This window comes from Sciurus vulgaris, assembly GCF_902686455.1.
Source record: "Sciurus vulgaris genome assembly, chromosome: 8".
NCBI lineage: Eukaryota > Metazoa > Chordata > Mammalia > Rodentia > Sciuridae > Sciurus > Sciurus vulgaris.
In genome coordinates this window covers 64,620,933-64,640,661 of record NC_136468.1, presented here as the reverse complement: position 1 = coordinate 64,640,661, position 19,729 = coordinate 64,620,933, and the positions used below count along the sequence as shown (strand labels likewise).

At 34.1% G+C, this 19,729-nt stretch overlaps 1 protein-coding gene across 3 annotated transcripts in view; it reads left to right on the top strand.

Annotated features, from left to right (window-relative positions):
* RSBN1L (round spermatid basic protein 1 like) overlaps positions 1 to 19,729 on the top strand; it is an 84,743-nt gene that overhangs the window by 21,741 nt on the left and 43,273 nt on the right. For 2 of the 3 annotated variants that reach the window (XM_079150230.1, XM_079150228.1), the window contains exon 2: positions 8,261 to 8,359. The exons of the other annotated variant lie outside the window; for it this stretch is intronic. In XM_079150230.1, the coding sequence (XP_079006356.1) occupies positions 8,261 to 8,359 (99 nt within the window). The remainder of the gene's footprint in view (positions 1 to 8,260; positions 8,360 to 19,729) is intronic. 3 annotated transcript variants of the gene reach the window in all.

The following is a 19,729-nucleotide window of genomic DNA, read 5'->3' as shown; positions in this document are numbered from 1 at the left end:
CATAGGGTAATGATATTTGAAATCATTCTGTTTTTTTTCTTCCCTCCCACCCCTCCCACCCCTCTTTTTCCACTATACAGTCCCTCCTTCCTCCATTCTTGCCCCCCTCCAACCCCCCATTATGTGTCATCATCCGCTTATCAGTGAGATCATTCGTCCTTTGGATTTTTGAGATTGGCTTATCTCACTTAGCATGGTGTTCTCCAATTTCATCCATTTGCCTGCAAATGCCATAATTTTATTATTCTTTATAGCTGAGTAATATTCCATTGTATATATATACCACAGTTTCTTTATCCATTCACCAATTGAAGGACATCTAGGTTGGTTCCACAGTCTGGCTTTTGTGAATTGAGCAGCTATGAACACTGATGTGGCTGTATCTCTGTAGTATGCTGATTTTAAGTCCTTTGGGTATAGGATGAGGAGTGGGATAGCTGGGTCAAGTGGTGGGTCCATTCTAAGTTTTCTAAGGAATTTCCACACTGCTTTCCAGAGTGGCTGCACTAATTTGTAGTCCCACCAGCAATGTATAAGTGTACCTTTTTCCACACATCCTCTCCAACACCTATTGTTGCTTAGAAATATGTTTGTTGACTGAAATAAAAATTATATAGAGGCATATGACATATACTACTAAATTGTAAGTTGACCATTTGTTTGAAAAGGCCATTTATATTTTGTTTAAAATTATTTTAATCACTTTTCTTTGTATTTTAACTTTTTCTTATGAAAATATTTGTTTTGTCTATGGTTTCCTTTTTTCCCACAAATATTTTTTATTCTGGGTTTATAATGATAATCATTTGTTCTTTTTTTGCTGATTGTTACATTACTTTTGCCTGTTTAGGTTCAAACTGTATATATCATGGATCCATCTGTATTTTTTCCTCCCACTGCCCTGGTTCCCTATCTCCCTATTTATTTATTTATGTTTTATTTTATTTTTTTTGCAGCTCTGGGAGCCTTGTTCATGCTAGGCAGATACTGTACCACTGAGCTACATATTTAGCCCCTCTTTATTTAGATTAATTAAAAAATACTATTTTTATGAGCAGTTTTAGGTTCATAGCATAATAGAGTAGAATATCCATATACTCTTTGCCCCCATACATGCATTATAGCCTTTCTCATTATCAGCATCTTCTACCAGAATGGTACATTTACTATAAATGATGGACACATCATTATCTTCCAAAGTCCATAATTAACATAGGTTTCACTGTTGATGTCGTACATTTTAAGGGTTTGAATAAATGTATAATGTTATGAATCTGCCTTTATAGTATTATACAGAGTAGTTTTACTGACCTGAAAATCCTCCATGCTCTACTTCTTCATCCTTTCCTTTCCCTAGGCTCTGGCAACCACTGATCTTTTCACTGTCTCCATTGTTTTGCCTTTTCCAGAATGTCATGTATCTGAAATCCTATGGTATGTAGTCTTCTTAGACTGGCTTCTTTCATACAGTAAAGTGCATTTAAATTTCCTTCATGTTTTGACATGGCTTGATATGTCTTTTTAATGTTGAAGAACATTCCATTTTTTGGATGTAGTACAGTTGATCCATTCATTTACTGAAGGACATCTTAGTTGCTTCCAAGTTTTGGTAATATGAAAACGCTTTATAAACATCTTTGTGCGTACTTTCTTTGTAGACATAAGTTTTTCAGCTCCTTTGGATGAGTATACCAAGCAGTGTGAATATTGGATCATATCAGAGTATATTTAAGATTGTAAGAAAGCAAACCAACCAGTTGTCTTTCAGAGTAGTGTTTTGTATTACCACTAGCAATGAATGTGAATTCCTGTTGTTCCACGTGATCCCATCTGGCTATGTCCTGCAGTGAATGAACAACTCATGGAACGCAGGCTGTGAGCTGAGAAAATAAGTCTAAAGAATAAAGACAAAGACATGGACATAAGTGAAAAGCCAGGGCATGGTGGGATAATACAGCTCTGTTAGAGACTGGATCTAACAAAGAACCATAGCCTGTGTTTTATTTTGTAGTTAGGAACACCAGAGGGTTTCAGTGTGAAAAACTTCTTAAGGTAAGCAGGATGAAGTTTGGGGAAAAACAACATGGTTGGGGCTTTGCAGGTATGCCCATCTTTTCTACCTCCCAGTAGCTGGGATTTGAAAACAAGGCTTTTTGAAGCACGGAATCTCCCCTGTCAACCGGAGCCAAGTTGCAAATGGTTATTCTCCCTGGCACTTCCCAGAAACAGTGCCTTACTTCCAGGGTTTGCATAGTTCAAAACAATGATTTATATACTGCCAATGGCAAATCTAGCTTTATTTATTTATTTATTTTTGGCAATAGTGGGATTGAACTGGGTATTCTACTCCAGGGTTTTATCCCCAGCCTCACCCTGCTTTTAGCTATTTTTAAATTTTGAGATAGGGTCTTACTAAGTTGCCAAAGCTGGCCTCTGACTTATTGATTCTCCTGCCTCAGTCTCTCGAGTCACTGGAATCACAGCGTGTGCCAATGCACCTGGCTACTCACCAGCATTTGATATTGTCAGTGTTCTGGATTTGGGGCATTTTAGTAGGTGTATAGTGGCAACTCTGATGACATTTTTTTTTTTTGGTGGGGCTGGGGATTGAACTCAGGACCTTGTACTTGCAAGGCAAGCATTCTACCAACTGAGCTATCTCCCCAGCCCTATTTCATGTGCTTTTTTGCCATCTGTGTATCTTTTGTGGTGAGGTCTTTGTCCCCCCACCCACCTTTTTCCTGGGGTTGAACCCAGGAACTTGCACATACTAGGTTACTGTTCTGCTGAGTTACACATTCCCAGCCCTTTATATCTGTATATCTATATGTATATCTATATACATATTTTTATGTATTTTTAAAATTTGTCAATATGTTTTTCTTATTGATTAAGAAAAGTTCACGGAAGCTTTGCACAGTGTTTAGGGAAAATTTGAGATGAATTAACAGGGCCAGGTTCTACAAATTTGAGACAGGGTCTTGCTAAGTTGCCCAGTCTGGCCTTGAATTTGCAATCCTCCTTTCTCAACCTCCCTGATAGCTGATTTTACAGGTATGCAGCACCACTTTCAGCCTGGCCCATTTTTTTTTTCCCTTGTTGATTTTTAAGAGTAGTCTATTTTGGATAATCATCCTTTATCAGATATTCCTTTTGCAAATATTTTATCACTTTTGTGACTTCTCATTATTCTCTTGACAGTGTTTTGCAGAATTTTAGTGAAGTCCAGTTTATTCATTCTTCAATGGATTATGCTTTTGGTGCTGGATGTAACAAGTTATTCATCATCAAACTCAACCTCATCTAGATTATTTTCTGTGTTATTGTCTAGGATTTTTCATAGCTTCGTGTTTTATGTTTGTGTATCTGATTTATTTGGTTTAATTTTTGTGAAGTGTGTGAGGTCTGTGTCTAGGTCTGTGTTTTTTTAAATGTAGATGTCCTGTTGTTCCAACACTATTTGTTGTAAAAGACGTTTTTCTCCATTGTATTACTTTACTGCTTTGTCAAAGATTAGTTGACTGAGCTGGGCATGGTGGCACATTCCTGCAATCTCAGTGAGTCCCTATGCAATTTAAGGAGACCCTGTCTGAAATAAAAAGTACTGGGGATGTGGTTCAGGGACTGAGGGGCCCTGGCTCCAATACCCGGTATCAAAAAAAAAAAAAAAAAAAAAAGAAATTGATTGTTCAGTGGCTTTATTCTGAGCTTTGTTTTGTACCACTGATCTATTCATATTCTCTTTTGCCTGTACCACACTGACTTGGTTCCATTTTGTATTTCTAAATAAAACTCAGTCTTTAAGTTAAACATTTCAAATAGTTCTTCAAGTAGAATAATTCTTTTATTCTAAGAATTATGATAAGGAGGTGAGTTAGATAATTTTTTTCTAAGCCTTGGATTAGACCATGAAGGATAAAACTATACAAATTCTTGGTCTTGAAGAGAAATGAATAAAAACTGATGAAGAATCATATTTTTAGGAATAGTGTCTTGAAGTCAACAGTGCTGCCAGGATGGTGTTTTCTATGATAATCCCTTCCTCTGAAAAGATCTAGAAGTGGCTTTCATAAATATGATTTCATTATAGTGTGGTAGCAGCAGACTTGAGATGTTCTCCTTAATCTACATAAAGACAAACTGGAGATCTGAAAGTGTGTCAGTTATCAAGGTTGCAGACCTTAAACTTGACTTCTGCCTTTGAGCATGTAGGCTTCACATTTTATCATAGTTGTGCCATGTAACATAATTACAGGAAATTTAATAAAAGCATTTAAGGTTGGGTTTTCAAAAAGGATATGGTCTGACAAGAGCAAAAAATTCCAGAGTGAGAAATAGGTTGAAAGGCTTGAGAGGTGGGAACACAATAAATTATGTAGTTTCGGTAGCAAACTACTAAAATGCTTTTCTGTTATGTATATGTAGGATAATATATATTTGATGAGAAGGTTTGGGGTGTGGGGAGTCACTAACTGCACTTATGTCATGGGTAACTCCCTGTCTTGGCTGTGCCGTTGTTTTTGTTTCTGTACAAATTTTTCATATCATATCTTCAACTTATCTTTATTTGAACTATTTAATGTCATACTTGAATACATATTCTAAGACTCCTTCTTGTGTTATAAAACTGCTGTGCTCAATGCAGAAACAAATTGTCTACCAGTGGAAGATGACGACTTTGAATAATTTGGGATGTTATCTTTCATTCTGTTTTTTGAGTATATGTATATTATTTGTAAATTTAAAAAATAATGGAGTCCTACAGCATTGCAATTTTATTTCCCAAGAAGTTAGTTTTTTTCTGAAAAATATGTATATTTAGTGATTGTGATAAGATTATATGAATATGAATATATGACATTAATGACATATGAATATGAATATGTCCTGAATATGACATTAAAAGTCTAGATATTTTAATGTATGTGGTTAGATGTCATTTTCTTGGTTATTTTTTGGGGTGCCTCATGAAGTTTAGAAGGAAACAAAGGGATTCTTGGGTGCTGTTTTACAAGTGTGTTTATTTTTGTGAAAATTGAGCTGTAACATACATACATTTTTATATTTGTGTATTATGCTCAAATAAATTTTAAAATGTTTAATAGTTATTAAAATAACAGATTAATAAGATTAATAGGGATGCTTGGACAGAAAAATGTGTAGGCATTTTAGAGAACTGTTTTCTTCAGTTCTTCTAAGTGATAGGTAAGTAGCTGATTCTAAAAATGTTTCTTTACTTGAGAAATATTAACTTACATCTGTGTCTGACCTTTAGCTATTTGGCCTAATACTTTATTCTTTGATGGCAACCAGTGACAGAATCCACGGACTTTAAATTTCTGAAAGTAAAAGTAGCAAACTAATCAAAATATAAGAACAAAGGAAGTAGCCAGTCAAGTAAAGGAACAACTTACGGAATGGGAGAAAGTATTTGTAAACTATACATAAGGAAAGAGGTAAATATCCAGTATATATAAGGAACTCAAACAACTCTAGCAGAAAAAAACTCTCTAAAACCAAGTAATACAATAATTAAAACAGGCAGTGTGAATCTACATTGTGTACAACCATAGAAACAAAATGATGTACCCCATTTGTGTGCAATGAATCAAAATGCAGTCTGTAAAAAATTAGAAGCTAAATAAAAAATGAATAAATAAAATCACACACACAAAAATCAATGCCCCCCCAACACATTTTGTTAAAAATCAACATTAAATTTCATTCATCTTCCAAAAAAAAGGGCAGTAGACCTACATAGACATTTCTCCAAAAAAGATACAGTGATGACTAAGAAGATATGCTAATATAGATGGAAAAAATGCTCAGCATCACCAATCACCAGGGAAATGTACAGCATAACCATAGTTAGATATCACCTCACTACAGTTAGAATGGATATTATCAAAAAGACAAAGGTAACAAGTTCTAGTGAGGATTTAGAGAAAAGGGAACTTGTACCCTGTTAGTAGGAATGTAAATCAGGATAGCCATTATGGAAAACAGTATGGAAGTTTCTTTAAAAATTTCAAACTAGAACTACCATATGATCTAGGAATCCCATTTGTGGGTATATGTCCAAAAGGAAATGAAATCAGTATGTTGAAGAGATGTCTGCATTCCTATGTTCATGAAGCACTATTCATAATAGCCAAGAAATGGAAATAAGCTTAGTGTCTATCAGTTGATGAATGGATAAAGAAAATGCGATGCATATGCACTAGAATGCTAGTCAGTTGTAAAAAAAAAAGGATTAAATCCTGTTATTTATAACAACATGGGTGGAAATGAAAGATAGTATGTTAACTGAAATAAGTTGGGTGAAGAAAGACAAATATTTCATGGTCTTGTAGAATCTAAAAAAAGCTAATTTCATTCAAGTTGAGAGCAGAACGGTGGTAATCAGAGACTGGAGAGAGTAGAGGGGAGAGATGGGGAAAAGTTGGTCAGTGGAGATTAAGTTATAGTAGGAGAAATAAATTCTAATGTTCTATTAAAGCACAGAGGATGACTACAGATAATGACAGTGTACTGTATATTTCAGAAAAATCAAGAAGAAAGGATTTTGAATGTTTTCATCACGAAGAAATTATGTTTGAGGAGGTAGATATACTTACCTTGATTTGAACATTTTATACTGTATATGTATTGAAACATCATGTAATATACCAATAAATACGTACAATTCTTATGTGTCAATTAAAAAATACCAATATCTCTAGGGGGAAAATACAAGAATAGCCTAATCTGTTTAGAATTTAAGTTATAAGTGAACTGACAAGGACCCTATCTATCTCTCTTTTTTACTTTATATATGTAACCCTTTTCTTTACACTCATCATTGCCTATTTGGTTGAGTCAACACCCCTGTGTTGGTTGGTTCAAAACTGTCTTCTCATATGCTTGGAGTATTACCATTTTAAAAAAAGGTCTTTTGTCAGTGCAATAGGTAAAAATATTTTTGTCTTTTAATTTTTATTTTAGTTATTGATAAGTGAAGCTTAAAATATTTTTTATTAAGTCACATGGATTTAGTTTTTTGAGAATTTAGCTATTTATTTACTTTAGGTGTGGGTTGTTCAGTGTGGTAGGCATTAGTCTTTTGTAGATATTGAACATTTCAAGTGGAGAGAGTTCAAGTTGAGATGTATCACATTGAATTTTGAGATTTATGAAAAAAGAATGTAAAATACCTCTGATTTTTAAATGTCAGTTCCATTTGAAATGATGGTATATTTGGTATATTGGGTTAAATAAGATATTAACATTATTTTTACCTGTTTCTTTTTACATTTTTAATGTGGCTACTAGAAACTGTAACTTTACGTATGACGTTACTTTTCTATTGGACAGTACTGATCAAGACAGTAATCTAATCATGTGATAAGGGACCTGGCTTAGGGTAATATTTCTGGAAAGGAAAGTAAGGTGTAGTTTTCAAGAGATTATGAATCATGCATATACCTTATGTAATCTCTTATAATATGGAACATTTTATAATTTATTGTGTGTTACTATTATGGCTCTGTAATCAATAAAAAACTTTGAAGAACTGTCACTGTTTTTACATTCTTCTCTGCTAGGTTTATAGAAAATTGATTTGAACAAGCAAAAATTATTAGGATATCATATTTTATAAGCTCAAGTTTTAAAATATAGATCAGGGATTCCTAGAGTTCGTATGTCCTATCTTTCAATATCACAATTTCATTAGTGAGCTATTTCAGTTGTATTCTTAAAAGGTAAAAGAATAAACAAACCAACCTCTATCATATAAATGCCAAATTCTGTGTAGTCATTTTATATCTTTTTTCATTTAATCCTTATTGTAACCCTATGAGGAAAGAATCTACCACCATCAGGTTAAGAAACTGATGTTGAGTAATTTTTACAATGTTATGTTGTCAATGCAGATATGCCCAATTTCATAGCTAGCACTTCTGTACTGTAGCTTTCTGTTCAGTTAAATATAGCCAGTTATATAAAGTGATTTGAAATACATGCATTTTGGCTGACATGAAATTAATGGAAATCATTAAAATGAAATGTATGATGATAAAATTTGACATTACATATTATATACATATTCAATAAGAAAGTAAATTGAGAAATAGTTCCCAAAACCTAATGGAAAGAAAAAGACATTTCTTCTTAGTCTGATTTTTATAGTGTATTGCAATTCCAGAAATTGAACCATATTTCATGGAGAAGAAATTAAGATTTTAATAGTTTAACTATTTTTTTTAATTTTGTCTTTCAGATAAAATTAAAGACAAAATTAAAGAGAGAGAAAAAAAGAAGCATAAAGTAATGAGTGAGATCAAGAAAGAGAATGGAGAAGTAAAGATTTTACTGAAAAGTAAGTTTATATTCACTGAATTTAGTTTCACTGTATTATATTGTTCAGTATACGTATTGTGATTAGAATAAGGAAATGCTATGTGGTATTGATAGTTGATAAGAATAAACATTAATAGGAAATAAAAACAAATGTATTATCAGGAGTTCTGAACTGCATGTAACGTGTTAGGTATTTATTTAGTGAGTCATCAAGTTTTCAAGGTTAAACTTCACTAAACTGTTGATTCCTTAAATTTATTTTAAAGTAAGTTATCTGATCAGTATTAGTATTATTAATGTTGAGGCCTGGGGGTATAGCTCAGTTGGTAGAGTGCCTGCCTTGCAGGCACAAGGCCCTGGGTTCAATCCCCAGCACCAAAAAAAGAAAAAAAAAAAAATTTTTGAAAAGTATTATTAGTGTTTATCCATATTTAGATAATCTAAAATAAAAGGCTAAAGCGAATTTTAGTATAATAAGGATGGTAAAAGAAATGATCTTACAAATATTTGACTGTAATCACCATATCATAGAGGGAAGATGTTTCACTGAGCTAAATCAGAAGAAATACTGTGTTTCTTTTTTTTATTGTAAACAAATGGGATACATGTTGTTTCTCTGTACATGGAATAAAGGCATACCATTTGTGTAATCATAAATTTACATAGGGTAATGTTGTTTGATTCATTGTTATTTTTTTCCCTTCCCCCCCACCGCTCCCACCCCTCTTTTCCCTCTATATAGTCCTTCCTTCCTTCATTCTTACCACCCTCCTTATCCCTAAACCTAACCCTAACCCTAACTCTAACCCCTCCCACCCCCCATTATATGTACTCATCTGCTTATCAGCGAGATCATTCATCCTTTAGTTTTTTGAGATTGGCTTATCTCACTTAGCATGATATTCTCCAATTTCATCCATTTGCCTGCAAATGCCATAATTTTATCATTCTTCATGGCGGACTAATATTCCATTGTATATATATATGCCACAGTTTCTTTATCCATTCATCAACTGAAGGGCATCTAGGTTGGTTCCACAATCTGGCTGTTGTGAATTGAGCAGCAATGAACATTGATGTGGCTGTATCTCTGTAGTATGCTGATTTTAATCCTTTGGGTATAGGCCGAGGAGTGGGATAGCTGGGTCAAATGGTGGTTCCATTCCAAGCTTTCTGAGGAATCTCCATATGCTTTCCAGAGTGGCTGCACTAATTTGCAACCCCACCAGCAATGTATGAGTGTACCTTTTTCCCCACATCCTCTCCAACACCTATTGTTGCTTGTGTTCTTGATAATCGCCATTCTAATAGGGGTGAGATGGAATCTTAGGGTAGTTTTGATCTGCATTTCTCTTATTACTAAAGATGTTGAACATTTTTTCATATATCTGTTAATTGCTTGTAGATCTTCTTCTGTGAAGTGTCTGTTCATTTCCTTAGCCCATTTGTTGATTGGATTATTTGTATTCTTGGTGTAGAGTTTTTTGAGTTCTTTATAGATTCTGGAAATTAGCACTCTATCTGAAGTATGAGTGGCAAAAACATTCTCCCACTCTGTAGGCTCTCTCTTCACATTGCTGATAGTTTCCTTTGCTGAGAGAAAGCTTTTTAGTTTGAATCTATCCCAGTTGTTGATTCTAGCTTTTATTTCTTGTGCTATCGGAGTCCTGTTAAGGAAGTCTGCTCCTAAGCCAACAAGTTGAAGGTTTGGACCTACTTTTTCTTCTATAAGATGCAGGGTCTCTGGTCTGATTCCGAGGTCCTTGATCTATTTTGAGTTGAGTTTTGTGGAGGGTGAGAGATAGGGGTTTAATTTCATTCTGTTGCATATGGATTTCCAGTTTTCCCAGCACCATTTGTTGAAGAGGCTATCTTTTCTCCATTGCATATTTTTGGCCCCTTTGTCTAGTATGAGAAAATTGTATTTATTTGGGTTTGTGTCCATGTCCTTTTAGTTTGAATCTATCGCAGTTGTTGATTCTTGCTTTCATTTCTTGTGCTATGGGAGTCCTGTTAAGGAAGTCTGATCCTAAGCCAACAAGTTGAAGATTTGGACCTACTTTTGGATTTTGATATGATGTGTCTTTGTTCTCATTTAATTCTAAGAATTTTTTTATTTCCCTCCTGATGTCTTTTGTTATCCATTCATCATATAATAGTGTATTATTTAGGGCTGGGGATATAGCTCAGCTGGTAGAGTGCTTGCCTTGCAAGCACAAGGCCCTGAGTTCGATCCCCAGTACCGCAAAAAAAAAAAAAAAAAAAAAAAAAAAAAAGTATATTATTTAATCTCCAAGTATTGTAGAAGTTTCTGTTTTTTATTCTATCATTTATTTCTAATTTCAATTCATTATGTGATAGAGTACAAGGTAGTATCTTTATCTTCTTGTATTTGCTAACAGTAGCTTTGTGGCATAAAACATGGTCTATTTTAGAGAAGGATCCATGTGCTGCTGAGAAGAAAGTGTATTTGTTCTTTGTTGGATGGTATATTCTATATAAGTCGGTGAAGTCTAAATTGTTGATTGTGTTATTGAGATCTATGGTTTCTTTATTCAATTTTTGTTTGGACGATCTATCTAGCGGTGAGAGAGGTGTGTTAAAATCGCCTAGTATTATTGTGTTGTGGTCTATTTGATTTCTGGAATTGAGAAGGATTTGTTTGACATACATGGATGAGCCAATGTTCGGGGCATAGATATTTATGATTGTTATGTCTTGCTGATTTATGCTTCCCTTCAGCAGTATGTAATGTCTTTCTTTATCCCTTCTGACTAGTTTTGGCTTGAAGTCCACATTATCTGAAATGAGGATGGATACTCCAGCTTTTTTGCTGTGTCTGTGTGTATGGCATGTTTTTTTCCCATCCTTTCACCTTTAGTCTATGGGTATCTCTTTCTATGAGATGAGTCTCTTGCAGGCAGCATATTGTTGGATTTTTCTTTTTAATCCATTCTGCCAGTCTATGTCTTTTGATTGATGAGTTCAGGCCATTAACATTCAGAGTTATTATTGTGATATGATTTGTATTCCCAGTCATTTGACTCATTTTTGTTTTTTGTCATGATTTGGTTTCTCCTTTATTTGGCTATTCCTTTAGGCTAGTTCCTCCCGTTGTTGATTTGCATCGTTTTTCATCTCTTCCTCATGGAATATTTTGCTGAGAATGTTCTGTAATGCCGGCTTTCTTTTTGTAAATTCCTTTAGCTTTTTGTTTATCATGGAAGGATCTTATTTCGTTGTCAAATCTGAAAGTAAGTTTTGCTGGGTATAAGATTCTTGGTTGGCATCCGTTTTCTTTTAGGGCTTGGTAAATGTTGTTCCAGGCCCTTCTAGCTTTTAGAGTCTGGATTGAAAAATCTGCCAATATTCTTATTGGTTTCCCCCTGAATGTAATTTGATTCTTTTTTCTTGCGGCCTTTAAAATTCTGTCTTTATTTTGTATGTTAGGTATTTTCATAATAATGTGCCTGGGTGTGGGTCTGTTGTAATTTTGTATATTTGGAGTCCTATAAGCCTCTTGTACTTGGTTTTCCATTTCATTCTTCAGATTTGGAAAATTTTCTGACATTATTTCATTGAATAGATTGTTTATTTCTTTGGTTTGTTTGTCTAAGCCTTCCTCAATCCCAATAATTCTTAAATTTGGCCTTTTCATGATATCCCATAATTCTTGTAGATTCTGTTCATGATTTCTTACCATCTTCTCTATTTGGTGAACTTTGTTTTCAAGATTAAATATTTTGTCTTCAATGTCTGAGGTTCTGTCTTCCAGGTGTTCTATCCTATTGGTTATGCTTTCTATGGAGTTTTTACTTGGTTTATTGTTTCCTTCGTTTCAAGGATTTCTGTTTTTTTTTTTTTTTTTTTTTTTTTTTTTTCAGTATCTCTCTTTATTGAAATGATGCCTTGCTTCCCGTATTTGGTCTTTTAACTGTTGATTGGTGCGATCATTTAATGCCTGCATTTGCTCTTTCATCTCCTCCTTCAATGCTTGCATTTGCTCTTTTGTCTCCTCGTTTGCTTCCCTGATTGTTTTAATTATGTACTTTCTGAACTCCCTTTCTGACATTTCTTCTGCTGTGCTGTAATTGGGTTTTATTGATATAGTATCTAGGTTTGTTTGGAACATTTTCTTCCCTTGTTTTCTAATATGGGTCAGATGTCAGTGGGATTCTGAGATATTACAGATTTCCTCTATTGGCTTATAGTGTCCCTGTAGATTTCCAGTGTATCACCTCCCAGCCTTCAGTAGGCTGAAGTCTTGGAGGAACTTGATAATGCAGTGCTTCCGAAGAAAGCTGCCCCTAGCCCGCTACTGGTTCCAGGACTTGGAGTTGGCTCTGTGTGGAAAGGTTCTCACTGGGTGGCCTGCTCCGAGAAGCTGGTCGTGTGGGAGGAGCCCACCGCAGGAGTGAGCAGGGCTACCTGGGGAAGACTCTAGCTGCCCTGCCCTACTCTGATAAGCCGCCCCTAAGCGGGCCTGCTGCCCAGGCCGAGCTTCACCCGGTGGGGGAGACTCACCCTATGGCTCTATTTTAGTCTGAGTCTCTCAATGCCTCCCCTTCTTGAATCCTGGGTTCTGGAGGGACTGGAGATGCAGTCACCCTTTAGTCCGCCATCTTGGATCGCCCTGTGGAAAGCCTGTGTTTCTTACATACTTTAGAGTATCTTTTTTGTTTCCTGTTTTTCTTTATTGGTACAGTTGTATTCAGGTACTGGTTTTATGTGAGGCAGGGTGGGAAGAATAATTTTGGGGATAGATGGTTGAGTAATAAAAGTCTTCTGAATCTGAACTTTTTTCATAGAGAATTTATGCTGGAATACATGTAAGGAGAGTCTTCAGTTCATACAGATAGCAAAGTATGAAGAATCAGTGGCATTTAGTTGCTAGACAGGAAAGTCATTGGCCTCTTATCAAGTTGACCGTGGCTGATCAGAATATGTTGACCTTGATAATTTCATATTGAATTTATGTGTTGGTAAGCCTTTATATCTACATAAGGCAAAAAAACCTACTGTACTGCATCTGCACCAAATAACTAATTTATAATATTTAAGATAAACAGAGTGTTAGACTCTATTTTCATTTCCGCCTTTGTCATGTTTCCAGATGTTGTTTGATATTACTTTATGTAAGGTCTGTTTCTACATGTCAGAATTTTATTTTCTATAATATTCTTTCACTCTTGAAGGAACATGTCAGTCTTTAAATTGATGGCTGCTTAATTAATCTCTTGATCCTTTTGTTCTGTTTCTTTTGCCATTGTGTTTTATGTTATCTCATTAGACTGTATGCCTTTAAAGCAGGAATTAATTCTAACCAAACTAGTACTGTACAGCACCTAATAATTAATGTTGAAATGTTTTCATAACTTTGTTAGTCATTTTTTATAGATTTAGTCAGATATTCATTTTCGTACCTATTTGAATATACATGGATGTGACTTTCACTTGAAAGAATCTGTGTTTTAGAAATAATTTATAAATGGTCATATGGGGCTGGGGAGATAGCTCAGTAAGTAGAGTGCTTGCCATGCAAGCACAAGGCCCTGGGTTCGATCCCCAGCACCGCAGGGGGGGAAAAAAAAAGGTCGTATGTTCTCAGTTGAATAATAAAGTTTTCAAATACACCATTAATGTGAATTATGTGACTCTACAATTTATATGTGCAAATAAAATTAAAAGCAGCCTAAAAGAGATTTTTCTAGGAATATGCAATATTAATCTTAACTTTAAAGTGGATAATAAATTTAGGAAGTATTTTGAACTGAATTAAAGTGAAACTAGTGATGTTAAAAAAGAATGAGAAAGATTTGGAAATAAATTCTGACTTCTAGGTTGACCTTGGAAAAATTTAGAGAAATGTATTTACTGTATGATGGAGGTAAGTAATGATTTAGTTACTGCTTTCCAGGGTTGTGATGATTTATATGGGATGAAGGCTGAGTATAACATCTGTCCCCCAGATATTCAGTAAGTGAATATGAATCTTTATGAATTATATTTGAAAGATTGACTTTTGTGAGTAAGAAGCAACAAAACTAAACTATCTCCTCTTCTCAACGTGAAGTACATAGATAATTAAATGAATAAAAACATGATTCATTTGGAAAACAGTGACTGTCCCATTATAAGTACTGAGTAAGTGTTAGCTATTGTTATTATTCAGCAAAAGCAATTTGCTCTGCATGTGTGGCCATTTCCCAAGTAAGCCTGTGGTCTGGAAAGGACATTTTCTGTCTTTGTTATTCTGGAATAACAACAGAGTCAGTTTTATGGGACAGTGTACCGTCATTTCATACCCTGTGTCCTATTTCCTTTTTGGTCTCCAGCTTTTATTTTTTTCTTAAAATGTTCTTCTTCTGATAACATTAATGTTGCAAGCTGTAACACACACAGGTGTTGTTCAATGATAGTGATTGAAAATATAAAATAAAGGATAACTGTTACACATTAATCTCATTTCCTTGAGGTTTTTGTTAAAAATTGTGTTTTGTATGAAAATAAATAAATACATATATAAAATATATAATTACATACATGCTAAAATGTTTTCAGTGCAAAGATCTTATACTTTTTTTAATTGATAAATGTGATTATTCACTCTTTCAGAAATAGCTTACAGGAACAAATAAGTTTGAAATAGAAGCTTATTTAGTGGGTCCACATCATGTACAACCACAAGAATGGGATCCTAGTTAGAATAAGTTATTCTCCATGTATGTATAATATGTCAAAATACACTCTACTGTCATGTATATTTAAAAAGAACAAATCAAAAAGGAAGCTTATTTAGTGGGTCTCATCCTTTTATACTGAAGTTCACCAACTATTATTGTTTAACATATATATGTGTTCCAGTCATTTTTATCTGGTTTCTTAAGGCTGAATTTTAAGAACATACATATTATGATTATAGTATTTTCGAGAGTAAATTTTATCATTGTAGGTTATCAGAGAAGCTTGATGAGTTTCATGAGAAGGTAGAATGGGGGTTAAAAGAAGCCAGTGTCCAAGTTGAATGGTAGTATATTAAAGATCACATGTATGGCAGAAAGAGTGACAGCGTTGTAGTGTGAAAAATCCAAGTTATTTCCCAAAGACCAAAGGTTGAAAATTGCTAAACTAGTTAATACTTTGTTTTCTATGTATAATGGAGTTGTGTATGTTCTTTCTTACGTTACATTTGAAATAAGATCTAGTTTTCTGGGTAATGTTTATTTTTCAGTTTTTTAATGCAAAAAGTATGCTAAAGTTGGTAGTAGAAATTAATATTAGTTAATTTTTTATTTTGATTTTTTTTTTTTTTTTTGCGGTGCTGAGGATCGAACCCAAGGCCTTGTGCTTGCAAGGCAAGCACTCTACCGACTGAGCTATCTCCCCAGCCCTTAGTTAATTTTTTATTTTAAAAGTGATTTTGATCTTTAATTTTTCTCATAACTGGTCATTGAAAATACATGTACTGTTTGTGTGTGGTTCTGTCTTTGTATGAGTATCCCTTTTTCACTGGCTATGTGTCTGCATTTCTCTCTGTTTCTGATTATTTTGTTTTGTCTGGCTCTTTCTTTTCTGGCTTTGTGTGTGTGTGCCTGTGATTTTCTCTATGTGCATGTTTGTTTATGGTACATTATGAATGTGTGTCTGTGGTTCTTTGTGTATGTGTGTATATTTGTGGTCTACAGTATGCGTATACTTGTGGCTCTGTTGCATATGTGTCTTCCCATGAACCTTATACTTTTAATCTCATATTTTTTTTTAGAGTTCAGTTTACTTAGATAACAGTTCCATTCTTTCTGCTATAAGTACTTACTAGGGTCCTTTATTGGGTCTGATTTGTTGGTTTTGCTTGGAGAATTATAGATTTATAATGTGTCCTTCAAAGTGATCCTATTTTCTCAAAGTATTGTAGAATTTTCTACATTTGTATCTAATGCCTTTCTTATGTAGAGACAGAAAAAGAGTAAGAGATTATGTAATAGTAAATGCTAGTGCCTCATTTTTGTTTAGTGCAAGGAATACCTGTGTCCATTGGGGGTTCCCCATACTACCTGTAGGTTCTATGATTTGCTAGGAGGACTCACAGAAAGCATATAGCTATTCTCATGTCTTATTATAGTGAAGGATTCAAAGTAAAATCAGTAAAGAGAAATAGTATATGGGACAATACTATTTGATTTGCTAAATCAAATCAATAATTTGAGTTTTTTGGAAACTTATGCAAGTTTCCAAGAGTACACTCAGAGCAGTCACACAGGATGTACTTAATTCTTTCAGCAGTGAATTAAAACAACACATGTGAAATGTTGTCTCCCAGGAACATCATTAGAGATTCATTGCCCAGGGTTTTATTGGGAATTAGTCATAGAGGCACTGTCTGCCTAGCATAGACAAAATTCTAGACTCCCAAAAGGAAAACAGGTGTTCAATATACACCATATTGTTTGTACAAATACTTTAGGGATAGTAAACTGCTGTTACCAGGAATGATGGGAACCCTTCAAAAATACAAGTTTCTAAATACCAGCCAAGGACCAACCTTACAAACATGCAGTCTCAGGTATATTATCTCTTCTGTGGTCTCCTCACTGTAATATTTAATTGCAAAGTAATTTGCCATGGAAATTTAACTCCTTTGTGCTCAATATAAGAATCTTTCACTTCATTTCTTATTAGTTTGCATTTTTCAGTTTCTATTATAGTATTTCTTTTTTTGGTTCATCCTCAGAAATAAGAAACAGAACAAATGTTGTGCCTATTTTCTCTTTCTTTTTTGCCTATTTTATTTCAGAATAATGTGTACTAGTCATCAGGTATTTTCTATTTTTGTTTTTTTTTAATTTGTAGGTGTGAATTTAGTTGACTGTTAAGCGTTTTCATTCCAATGAGGTTTTAATTCGGTAAGCTTGTTTATTTAATTTGTGCAATTTTACATGTATTTTTAGTTGTGGGGTTTAGGAATGCTGTTAATTATGTCTGTCTCCTTTAAATGTTTTTAAATTCTACTTTTTGTTTTACTGCTATTTTCCTTGATTTATTTCTATTTTGCTTACATATCTAAACCTCTTTTGTCTTTCATTAGGATTATTATGATTTGATTTTTTTGTTATTAATTTTGTTCTTAAGATATTAACCTGAAGCTGATGTTTTAATAGTTCGTACTTATTAGCAAGGATAAATTTGTTAACATTATTCAAATATATTTCTTAACTACTTATAGACTTTGGAGAATTAACTTTGCTTTTTATGATTTCACAAATCTATGCAATGAATAATGAATGATAGATTTCCATTTTTGCTTTTCACGAAGATAATCATTTTGTTCTTCATTGCAAACTTATGAAGCATCTCTGAATTTTTAAAAGTGACAGTTTTTTTTCCATTTTTTAATTAAAATCATAAATTTACATAGGGCAATGTTTTTTGATTCATTCTGTTATTTTTTCCCTTTCCCCCACCCCTCCTGTCCCTCTTTTCCCTCTCTACAGTCCTTCCTTCCTCCATTCTTACCACCCTCCTTATCCCTTAACCCTAAACCTAACCCTAACCCTAACGCTAACCCCTCTTACCCCCCATTATATGTCCTCATCCGCTTATCAGGGAGATCATTCATCCTTTGGTTTTTTGAGATTGGCTTATCTCACTTAGCATGATATTCTCCAATTTCATCCATTTGCCTGCAAATGCCATAAGTTTTTTAAATTAACATTAAACTTCCCTTTTATGGACTTGCTGTCAACTTGAGATGATTTTTCTTGTTTCCAGGCTTAAGGTTTAGTGGAATTTATATGTGGAAGAATTTGATTGAAAGGGAGCCATGGAAAAAACTGGGAACCTCAAATAGTCTTTGGTGAGATAGGTTATTTATTTACTTATTTATTTATTTTTGTTGTTGCAGGAGGACACAGTACCTTTGTTTTATTTATTTATTTTTACGTGGTGCTAAGGATCAAACCCAGTGCCTCACATGTACTCAGCGAGTACTCTCCCACTGAGCCACAACCCCAACCTAAGATAGGTCTTTTAATTCATAGATTCATCCAATATTCATGTGTAGCAATATATTAGATGATTTGTGGGATATGATGATGGAAAAGAAATATCAATACCTTTTAGAATAGCACTCTGAATTCACAGAAAAACTACTTGTTTTACTTATGCAGTGTTCTGAGGATTATGTCTTGATATGTGATGTACACGTATCCTGTGAGTGAAACAAATAACTTCATATATGAATTAGGAGTCATTTCAGTTCTAACTAAAGAAATAAGGGAAATCAACACGAAGGAAATGATGTAAGTTTTCTTTAAAGAATGGATAAGAGTTCAGTGTATGTACTGAGCAAGGCAAGGGTATTTTAAGGAGAGGAACTGCTTTTGTCAGGATTAGAAAGAAAACCTATGACTAGGTATGTTTTATAAGAAATTGTAAGTATTGCAATTTGACATGAGCATGAAGTACTTGAGGGCATCATCTTTGAATTCCAGACTGAAAAGCAAACTACTTCATAGTTTGTCATTGAGAATCCCCTGAAAGCATTTGAGCCAAGGGATGAATATGATCAAAGCAATATATGGAAAATATAGAAAGATTAATGTGGCACTGGCATTCAGGATGAGAGACAGTCAGATGACTGTTAGACCCTAAATTAAGACAGTAGTATCAAGAAAGCCCACAGTAATCAAGGACAAACTGGATGATTCTGTCCAATCACACAAAGATCAGGAAGACAGTTTAAAAAAAGATTGGATTTGCTATTTCAACATATGGGAATAGCAAATTTGGGTGGACTAAAATAGAACCAGAAATAAGCAGAAGTTAAGCAGTAAGAATGCTAAGGTAATAAAGGAAAGACCCCGGACCTAGATGGTTGTTTATGAGAAGTTTAGTGATCAAAAGAAGAGGGAAATCTATTAAACAAGGTGTTTTGGAGTTGGTAGGAGAGAGATACTGTTGAAGATAGAACATTTCACTCCCTGAAAACAGGCAGAAAAAGAAATGTGATGGTGGAGAAATTTATGTGAAGAGGAAGGTTGGGAGAATTTTATGCATGGCAAGTTATCTGTAAAAACAAGGTTAATAGATGGAAATAATGTCATTTCTCAACTGTTAGGTTAATGGTTTTTTTAAAGTTAGGAAACAGTATTTTCTTCTGAGACTTTTATTTTTTTTCTGTTTTTCTTATTATATAGAAATGAATATACTGTGATAATGTTAAGTGCTTTTATTTATAGATTCTGTAACTGAATTGAATTTCTGAGCCCAGAGTCTACTTGCTTTTATTTATAGAAACTGCTTTCTATGCAGCTTGTAAGGTACCAGTCTTTCTCATTTACCTTTTTTTTTAAATCTTTTTACCAGCATGTGAATGTCTCTTGAGCTTAGGATA